The sequence below is a fragment of the Macrobrachium nipponense genome, chromosome 40 (assembly GCF_015104395.2).
Source record: "Macrobrachium nipponense isolate FS-2020 chromosome 40, ASM1510439v2, whole genome shotgun sequence".
NCBI classification, from domain to species: domain Eukaryota; kingdom Metazoa; phylum Arthropoda; class Malacostraca; order Decapoda; family Palaemonidae; genus Macrobrachium; species Macrobrachium nipponense.
The window spans coordinates 28,990,883-29,002,601 of record NC_061101.1 but is presented as its reverse complement, the minus strand read 5'-3'; the positions used below and the strand labels follow the sequence as shown (position 1 = coordinate 29,002,601).

General features: G+C 32.8%; 1 protein-coding gene across 1 annotated transcript in view; it reads right to left on the bottom strand.

The window, feature by feature from the left end:
* Window positions 1-11,719, bottom strand: part of LOC135212045 (rho guanine nucleotide exchange factor 11-like) — a 792,100-nt gene that overhangs the window by 31,797 nt on the left and 748,584 nt on the right. Inside the window, exon 12 of the mRNA XM_064245362.1 lies at window positions 4,925-5,099. Within this exon, the coding sequence (XP_064101432.1) occupies window positions 4,925-5,099 (175 nt within the window). The remainder of the gene's footprint in view (window positions 1-4,924; window positions 5,100-11,719) is intronic.

Below are 11,719 nucleotides of genomic sequence, written 5' to 3'. Positions count from 1 at the left end.
ATTCGTACAAAATGAAATAAACGCAAAAACGCTTTTTCAGTTTGATTCTGATTTACGCTATCAAGCATAAAATATAAATAACACTTAAAAAAAAAGGTAAAATCGTGGACAGAGAATGAAGAGAAAACAAGCAAAGGAGTATCATTCTTTTTCCAACATAAAAACGGTGACGCCCTTAACAAAGGCCATGTCCAATTTACTTTCCGGGTCAAAAAGCATACAGCCTACTCACGAAAGGGGAAAAATGCCTTTAACCAAATCACTTCAGCTTTCCCTGCTTTAAAAATAATACACACACACACACACACATATATATATATATATATGTGTATATATATATATATATTATATCTATATATATATATATATATATATATGTATACATACATATATATATATATATTATATATATAATATATATATATATATATGTATACATACATATAATATAACATATATATATATATATATATATATATATTTATATATATATGATATGTGTATATATATATATATATATCCGTATAAATATATATAGTATATATATATATATATCTATAATATATATCTAATAGTATATATATATATATATATATGTATACTATATATATCTATATATATATATAGATATATATATATATATATATGCTATAACATGTATCCACGGTGTAACACGAGTTTATGCAAATGCTTTGGGAAATGAAAGAAAAAGTAATTCTGAGCAGAAAACTTTCTATAAACATATAAATCTAAGGCATAGTTTGTCGGAGAGGTGAATTTTTAAATAACCGCTTGATGCTGCTCTTGGGCAAACGAGGCGGTGTCGGAGTAGTCAGGAATATGGGGGAATGGTTGATGAAGCTTTTTAGGCTAACTGGATTGCTAGTCTTATAATTATGACTCTTTTTCTTGGTTATTGACAAATGTAACATTACAGTCCCTTCAACTTGTAAATGACCTGCGAAAAGACTTCATGTAATCAAATTTCAATGATGAACTTAAAGAATCTCAAGAACGTAGTGTAAATGATGCTTGGCAACATTTATTTGCGATCGTTTGAATTCTCGGGCACTTCTTTCCCGCCGTCTCCTCACGGAATTGTTGAATCCGGAGACAGGACTAGGCTGAATGAGTGATGGTGACTGTAGTCATGATGACAAGGGAATGCAGGTAGGGAGGATACTGCACTTTGAGTAATGACAGCATTTTTACCTCTTTCGATTACTGTATGAACAGTCTACCTTTGACAAGAACGAAAGAAGAAAGGGATTTTTTAAAAAAATGTTCCCATTCTTTTTCATCTGACAGAGACGAAAACGTTTTCATGGGTGCATGATGAATGCTTTTGATGGAGAAGAAGAGATTTTTTATCAAAAGTTTTAAATTTTTTATTGTTGTGTAATGAATAGGTCTATCTTTGATGGAAGGAAAGATTCCATCATAGCCTTGCTTTATTTCTTTTCTTTATCGGGGTCCTGTGAATACCATTGATGGGCAGGTAGAAGATTTCAGTGATGCATTTATTTTTTCCTTTTTGTTCATTATCTACAAAATACATTTGATTTAGGGGAATTCTATTCATCGGCCTTATCGCCAATTCCCCCCACCCGCTTTTTTTAATGACAAGTGGAGTTCATAACCGTGTAATCTAGGACCTGAACTGTTGCAAAACCCATAAATAAACATCATATCTGGATATTCACCATTAATAGCACTGTAAAGCATTGTCTCCAGTTTTTTATTCTCAAAAGAATCAGCACTTTGACAAATAACTGATTTCATTAACGGTTACTTTAAAGATTCATCTCACCCACAAACGAAGTTTAAAATGCATGTGTTTATACAACATAATGTGCTCAGAATGACGTTTTCTTTCATTTCCCAGTATATACACTTGAAAACGTACATTGAAATCTGTTGATTACCGAAATTACGCCACATTAGTATGTGTATATATATATATATATATATATATATATATATATATATATATATATATATATAGGCGTGTGCGCGCTTGCACGTTTACTGACACGAAGCTGAAAATTTATTAGGCTCCTACATCAAATGCCAAGCACGATCAATAACGCCAGGATATACATCAATAACAGATGAAAACATGTATTTTGGTAATTGTTACAACAATACTGACTATAGACAAATAAATTATTTACTCCAAAAATTATGTTCACGGTATTAAGCTGGAACATGACTCTGCCTCCCAATTACGCGGCGCCTATAATGAGAGTCCACTAATTAGTGAGGAAAATCCCTTTAGTTTTAGGTGATGAAATGTCTCATCTGCTCTTCTTAATTTGGAAGATTTCAAGATGCTCAAGATGCTCCTCTAACGCACCGAGGCCTGATGCTTTGCTTTTCTGACTTCCATGGTTGATTACGGATGCTTTTCTTTATTTGTTTGGGGATTTACCAAATATTATTTATCATCTTTTCTCTGATTTACATTCTACTCTGTGGAAGTTTACTTTTACAAACAAATGCCTTGATCCATTTGAAGACTTACTCATTCGGAGCAACCCTAATGAGAATGAAATCATTATAAGAAATGAGCGGGAAGTGGCTGCTGGTCTATTATGTGTCTCCAATAGAATTCCCCCCAACCCCTTTTTCTCACAAAGGACTCAGACTCACTTTCTTTGCAAGAGACCAATAATTTTGATCGAAAAGAACTACAGCGCAAGTTTTTCTGATAAACAACTTTTTTTTATATAGACATTGGTGATTGCATTGTTCAAGAAGTAACCGAGTCATCCTTCACCGAAAGATATGTCAGCGTGTCCTTTCGAAGACCTGGGTCAGATAATTGCACCAATATCTTTTGACAGACCTGGTTCATGTCCTTGTGCCGGTATCCTCTACCTGGACCTAGTTCCTGATAGCTGCGCTGGTAGTACTCTTTGTGAAGACTTTTATGCACTCTTCAACACCATCCTTATCAACGCACCATTTCCCCAGCTATTTTCTATTATTATACTCATTATAAATATAAATAAAATTCGCCCTTTCTCATTTAACACTATCAGCTGTAATCAAGGCACATCTGAAGGTGTCACGGTGACTCTTGTTAAATTCTTTTCACCGGAATCATGATTCTCTTTGACGAGAGTTCAAAAGTTGGCACTGTCAAAAGTTTATTTTTGTAACATGAACATTCACTGAGCGGGGATAATTAGAACAATTACCATGATAATCAACCTCATAATCACTAATCAATCTCGTTAACGAATATCACAAATAACTGATGTCATTAAGATAAATTTTTATCTGCTAAAACGAGAACCTGGGAACAATGGTTGATCAAAATTTACGATATCCTATATTGGGAAACGTTACAGTGATGATAAAATAAAGCCCCTGACTGCTAACATTTCCAAGAAACTTCCTTTTGACGATCAAACGCAAAACTAATGTGACATTTTACTAAAGAACTTCACGACATTCCCAATATTCGGTGTTTTGGAAATTGATGTAATGTATTGCAGAAAAATAAAATAACATCTAAAGTACGAATTATTGATAGTCAGGCAAAGAAGGAAAGAATTACAGTTTAAAAGGTACAGTTAAAATTATGACTGCTGTAATCAATTCAAGATATAAAATGTGTAGGCAATAAGTAATGTACCTGTCAAAATTATGGAATATGTATAATGTAATATGTAACCAATTACGTTCACCATGACTGACTTCACCGTGAAAGAACATTTGAAGTTTGGGGCTTCATAAAGAAAGGGAGAAAATAAGAATAATCTCACTTCGCAAAAAAAGATTGTTAAAAAACATTTATACATAAAAATATAATAGAGGGCAAATGTTTACTTAAACCACACGGAGAGATATGAAAACACATTTAGGAATAAGAACAAAAATGATGCAAAGAAGAATGATCTGTACTACACTGAAGCCAAAGAATAAAATATTTAAAGATAGACGAGTCTCCCATTCTAACACACACACACATAAATATATATAATTATATATATATATATATTATATATATATATATAATATATATATATATATATTAAACATATATATATATATACCATATATATATATATATATATATTATATATATATAATATATATATAATATATATATATATATATTATATATATATATATATATATATATATATATATATATATATATATATATATATACATCACACAACACTCGTTGTCTATTTGGATGTACGCTTCAAACTCGCAAGAACTGTAAACCACACTGTGTCCAGGTTTGTTCCTATAAAGTACTCATAAATGCAATAAATTATCATAGATTAAGCAAAACTTACCCAGTGCCCCAGCAAAGAAGCAACAAACAAAAGTACTGCACCATTGCAGGATAAAGAGGAGAGTTATTACACAACCGCCGAATGGAAAGCGACTTCCGTTACCCTCCGGCAAAACTCCGTAACCTGTCAAGCTTTGAGGGAAGAGTCACGAGAGAAAAACGGACATATTGACGTTCAGGAGAGAGACGAAGAATAAGAACGTGGATTATGAATGTTTTTAACTTCGAAGACGGTAGGGTTTGGCATTTCATGGATAATACTATTTTTTTGGCCGTTATCGTCAAATAAAGAAACTCATAAATGTACGTCCCAGAAATAAAAAAAAAGGGAAAAGAAAACACCCATACACACATATAGGAAGCGAAAATGCACCAAAATCGTAGAGTGAAAAATTAAGAATACGAAAAAAAAAAACATTTACGAAAAGCCGAGAGGACTTGATATAGTAAAAAATGTAAAAAATTAATCAGTAAAATGTTTTAAAGTAAAACAATAAGATAAAGTATAAAGGAATGCTTGGATAAAGAAATAATGAATACCGGAAATGAGAAATGACAAAAGAGCATTCATTTCCATTTAACCAAAACAACAATCCTGCGGCGACTCACTGAGCGAATGTTCCTCGGCCTCGATGATCTCCCTGACGACGGCTCTCTCCTGAGGGTCTTCTGTCCGACCCTCGATGTCCCTGAGAATGAGCGGAACCTTCATGATATGTTGCACGGGGGCTACCAGCAGGTCCGTCAGTTGCAGTTTCTTGCATCGAGGGTCACGGTTGCACCACTGCGAAAAGAAAGGCTGGGCTTTAGATCACGCATTCTTTTTTTATCACTATAATTTGAGGGAGATATCTCCCCTCTTCGTTGAATAATCGTGAAAGGATACACTGGTCAATGCTAAATTCGTAGTAATTTGTTTTGGTAAAGCCTGCATAAACATAAATAGTGTTTCATACACCGTGATGAGCGAAACCTCTTAAATTGTAGCCCTGTTTTGGGTAGTTTACTATGTGTTCCTTTGTAATCCCTATCTGTCTTTTATACAAGCTTTTTTTGCAAACTTAATTTCATATCTTTATCAATCAGCTTAATAAAGGACAAGAAGTCGAAACTCCTTGTAGCGGTAATCAGTTGTTTCACTTTCCTTCGTGGCTTTTGCCTCTATATATATATATATATATATATATATATATATGTATATATATATATAATATAATATATATGCATATATATAGTATACCACACGCACACACACACACATATATATATATATTATATATATATATATATATATATATATATATATATATATATATATATATTAGTGGTGTGTGTATATATATATATATATATATATATATATATATATATATATATATATATATATATATATATATATATATATATATGTATATATATATATATATATATATATATATATATATATATATATATATATATATATTCTTCTTTTAAACAGGATACCTCTCGAGTATAAAAGGCCCATTAAAACACTCTTGTTTAACGCCAAGGCCTATATTTCGGTGGACCTACTACCACCCTTTTCGAGTAATAATCACTACTTGAAAAGGCAGGAAGTTGGTCCACCGAAATATAGTCGTTACCTCTAAACCAGAGTGTTTCAATGGGCCTTTTTATACTTGAGATCTATGTATAGTATATGTGTGTATATCTATATATAGTATATATATAATATATATATATAATATATATATATATATATATATATATTATATATATACGTATGTATATATGTCTGTATGCTATATTATATATTTATATTATATATATACGTATGTATGTATGTCGTATGTATATATATATATATATATATATATATATATGTATATATATATATATATATATATATATATAAATATTAGGGCTTGTGCCTTGTATGATAAGGCGCCCTATGAGGTAATGTTAGACTAGCGATAATCTTACGCTAAGTCGGTTGGTATTGCACTTCCATCTTCAATGGAGTGTCTGGGGGTTTGTAGATCACTTACGAAGTCGGTATTATCTTGTTGGTTATTACGACGATGTGTTAAACTCATGGTAAGGAGGCTCTTGTAGAAAACACGAAGTATAAAAATAGATATAATTTCTTCTGAAGTTTTACATGCTGAAGATCAGATATGATTTGTACAAGTCTTCTAATAACGATAGCTTGATCGCTTCTGCCAATGATGATGGCTAATCCTATTCCCTCTACATGATAAAGCGTTAGGTAAAGAGGTACAGGTCTTCTAATGACGATAGCTAACTCTGTTCTGCCTGTCTACCATCTCTGTTACAAGTTATGAAGGAACAGACAGTAGTTCGAAACATATGAACATACATACAAATGACATAGTTTCATACGAACACACAATCAAATGAGACACGCTACAGATCACGTAGGCCGTTTGAATCATAGGTCGGGGTAGTTGTCTCAAGCAGGAGCTGACTAATGTTTATAAACAATTGAATGACTACAGGTGACGGCATGTTATCTTAGCCTACATACTTATTGTATACGTCATCTTTAGCGTCTCTAGTCTGATCACATTCCTGCAAGCAATCTGGTTGACCTCTTTAGTTTTAGACTTTTATATATATGGACTAACATTCCATATTTTTATTATGTAAACACTTACATCAGCTCGGTCAGCTACCAAAACCAACCACTGAATATTACTCAACTTGACTTGCATTTGACTTATAGGAGTGTGATACAGACACTATGTGAATATATATATATATATTAGTAAATAAAAATTCATGGTGTACATGAATTGATTGTCAAGTAATAAAATATTTAAAACAATGATCTTGGTAAATAATAGTGATCACGTGATATATACTGATACAGTTTTTCACTTCATCTCATAAAGATACTTATGCTACAGAAAATACTAATGTACTCTGACAATTGCATAGAATGAAGATTAACATGATAAAAATCATATTTTAACTGATAAAAAATTTCATATATGAATTGATAAAATTATTAATGTTTATGCTGATTGATTCGTTGATTTTTATGCTACTGTGTTATCTATCTGATTCATTTAATTCATATACTAACTCGTAAATAACTGCAGATATTGGTAAGATAAAAGGTAACAGATTGATTAAGGTAGGCTCCCTGATTTGTTTATACATATGTATATTGGATTCATATAATTATGATTAATATATGTGCACTTTACATAGATTCCTATTGCGTACACGCAAAGATATATTTCGATTCCGTTATTTATGATCATTTATATATAGATGGCCTAGAAAAAATGCGTTACACGCGAAAAAATATATTTCGATTCTGTTATTTATGATCATTTATATATTTAGATTAGGATACATGAACCGAGGTTATACTACTTCACATTTAACTAGCTTTCGAACCACTTTTCGTCCATTACACAGTTCCAGACAACCACCTATAGCCCAATGAAACGGCCGATTTCACAGGGTTAAAACAAGGGAAAATTTGCCTGGGAGGGTCCAACGTTCTATTTTGCGCTCATACTTATTCTCTGAATCCTAAGCTACACGATTACGTTCGCGATGAATAAAAAAACATCCCCAGCACGAGTCCTTCGCCAGCAAAGTAAGAGTTGAATATCCTTCGGGTCGTAATTGTCGGAAGTATGTCCCTTTCGGTAGTCGATTTCCACAGCCGCCGGAGCGTTCCGCATTAAACGAGATTAACGACGAGATACGGTGTCGGTCGAAGAAGTCCATGAAATTCCTTTCACATTGTAGGCGGTTGTTACTTGACTGTAGTCATCCGCAGCGACGAACGATTTTTTGAAGTTGCGATGTGAAACTCTCGTACTGCAGGATACTGTAACCAGGTTCCATTAATCAGCCTGCAAGTGAAATTATACTTGTCACAAGGGCAAAGTAATTCAGACGAACATCCAAATACAGGGGAGGGGAGAGAGAGCCATTTAGACCAGACTTAACCCACATGAATTCGCTGATATTTTGGAATTCAAAAGAGTCCGCTGTACAAACTTTTTTATCCATGCATTAACAATGAGTGAACCTATCCAGGTCTATGATGACTGCAAAAATATCCATAATTATAACAAATAAACAGATATCAATACAAATCCCAAAGAAAATTCGATATTACTGGTAGTAAATTACTAGACAAAGAAGTGGAAAACGGAGCTATTTGTAAGATTGCCAGGCAACATAAGAGTCAAAGAGAAGATTAATCATGATTCTGTATTTCTCTATGCTAACTGAAATTAAGTTGTGATAAAATCTGATCCTATGTGCCCTAACAAAAGTTTCATATTCAATTTTCTCGTGCGCATCCTCTGAGGTTAACTTTTAAAACATTATTAATAGGTAGGAGATGCAACGAAAAACCCACTATGTAACTAATTTCTATATAAACTTTGGGTTTTTCAAGAAAAATGTAACATTTCCCATGAATGTGATTTACCTGGATTGTAATAAGCTAATGTTGCAAGTAAATAATCCATATCCATATCGTGATACTTCTAAATGTCTATGAGGTTCAGAAAAAATTAATTCATTTTGATGTTATAGAAATTCTATTTCCTTATTTTGTTTATTAATTTTAAAATGATTGCAAGTTGCATTGCGCACACCGATAGACACCTGTACCTAACGTCTGCCTTGCCCATGAGAAGTTCGGGCTAAGCATTCCTTTCTCCAGTCAATCTGCTTTTGCAAGCGCGAGATGAAGCCTGTGTAAGCAGATTATTGAGGTTAAAAGGAACAAATACTGATACGGCAATGATGACGTCGTCACTTGGCAGGAGATTGCTCTCAGCCAGCTAAGAGTTACGTTACTTGCTGTAACAAATACGACTTTAGGATAAATTTTTTGTTTTTTAATACTCGACCCACATGAGAAGAATGTCTGAAAAAAAACAGTACCAAAATTGAACAATATATTAGTTTCATGTTGGAAATCTGCATAATTGTAATTATGTTAAATTAAATATTCCTTATTCAAACTATATGAAAAGGTTTCCATACAAATTCTATATATATTATTAGCCCTGTATAAGATTCATATAGGATTATTTCATAGATAACATTTTCACTTCTAGACTTCCTGACTTTAAAATCTCTTTTATTTTATTTTATTTATTTATTTATTTATTTATTATTATTATTATTTATTTTTTTTTATTTCATTGACTACGAATATAAATCACCGGGACAGACAATATGTCAGTAGGTTTTGATATGTGTTTTGAACTTTAGCTTATTTGTCCACTACTAAAGCGTTAAGTTTGAGTTCAAATCTTTACGCATATATATTTGATATTTAATTAACCTACGTTTTGCTTATTGATTTTATCGTGATTCCTTTTTTATTATAATTTGTAACCCTTCCGACTTCTTACGGAGTGTATTATATTGACTCCACTTGTATCCATATTTATCTTATTTTTTTTTTTATATTTATTTATTTATATATTTTTTTATATATATTTGATAAATTAATGGTTGGCTTGAATATGTGGAAAAGTGTTCTAGCGGCGTACCGTATAAGGCTACTTGCGGCATCAATTCTATAGATACAAGATATAAATGATAAAGGTATTTAAAAACCGCGAGAACCGCTATAATCCAGTTCGGATCCAATATCACGAGTTGTAACTCGTAAGACATTGACACTTCCTATTTAATTATCCGTTATTCTACCAAACCGATTGACTCTGGGTGATAAAATATATTATTGGTTTTCTTAATGGAAAGGAATTCACACAACGTGTTAAGGAGATTATTATTGATTTACACCACCCGAGTCACAGATTATTATGTGTTGAATTCCATATTTACTGATTTAGCACTCATAAATATTCGTAACGCACTCAATTGCGGTGTTTGTTTTTAGTGCTATTAATTCTATATAACGTGTCAAGGAACTATTAACACTAAGAAGTTTGTTTATTCCCTCTGTCAGACTCGTAATTCTGTTTAATAATTCTACGTATATTCTTTCAAGGATTGATTTGACACAGGATAGGCCCTTAAACTGACAGGTGTCTTAGTGTATCCCTTGTTTTCATGACACGTGTTACAATTAGTTATGTGCTTTTTTTTATATCTGTAAGCACTTGGTAAGGGACCAGTAAAAACAGTGATTTGGCTTTCCTCTGTGACATAGGAGGGAACCCTGGATGACGGAATGCAAACCAGTTTATGACGATTGGTATGAGAGAGATTTATTACTACTACCTGGTCGTTAGTCCTCTGCTTGTGTTTCTTCGGGTTTTCCTCGTCACAGACCTACATATAACATTACATTTGATTACATTATTCGATACACATACTATAAATATACTTGTGCTTTAGGGTTTCTGCTCGAAGTGTTTTATTGTTTTTGCTTAGTCGCTGACCCTGTTTCCGTCCGAAGTGTTTATTGTTTGCTTATTGCTGCTGACTCGGTTTCCGTTCAAAGTGTTTATTGTTTTGGTTATGTCTGTTGACTCTTGCTTTGTTCAATTTGTAACAGTTCTGCGCTCCAACCCAGATATTCAATGGTCGCGATCTCTTGGGTTAAGAATTTTTCTTGTTAGATACTGTTTTAACAATAGTCACGGATGTTTCTATATCTTTTAGTCTAATTAATGGTTCTTTGCAGTATGGTGCGGGATTGCGGGATAATGCGTCAGCTATGATATTTGCTTTCCCAGGTAGATATCTTATCTTGGCTCCAAAGACCTGAATGATCATTTGTCACCGAGTTCCTTTTGGACTGTGATTAAAGCCTTTGAAAAAACTCGGTAAAGGACTCATGGTCAGTAAGGATTTTATCAGGATAGCCATAGATTATGAACTTAAAATATACTAGTGAGTTAAAAGATACCTAGCCCTTCCTTGCCTATTACTGTATATTACTTTCAGAGGGCTTTAGTTTACATGAATAAAAAGCTATAGGAAAGAACTGGTTATCATATTGCTGAAGTAGTATCCCTCTTACCCCTTGGTCTGAGGCGTCTGTTGCAATAAAAAAAAAAATTCCTTATTTAAATCAGGGATTTTTAAGTTAGGTAAGCTGCATTATTCCGCTTTTAAGATATCGAACGCCTGTTGATGCTTTTTAGACCATAATAAATCTACGCCCTTCTTCGTAAGATCTGTTAAAGGAGCTGTCCAATGATTGAAGAGTTACATATTTACATACGATTGTAATACCCACTACAGCGCCAAAGTGCTGTATCCCCCATTTACGTTAATAGGTACCTCGAAAGTTATGAATAGCCGACACCTTACCATGGACTACTTTAAGACCTTGACAAGACACATAAAACCTAGATAAACATGTTCGGTTTTAAAACTCACATTTAGATATTTTACTCTGAGATTATTTGTCTTTGTCTCTGTAGCACTAGCTCTACT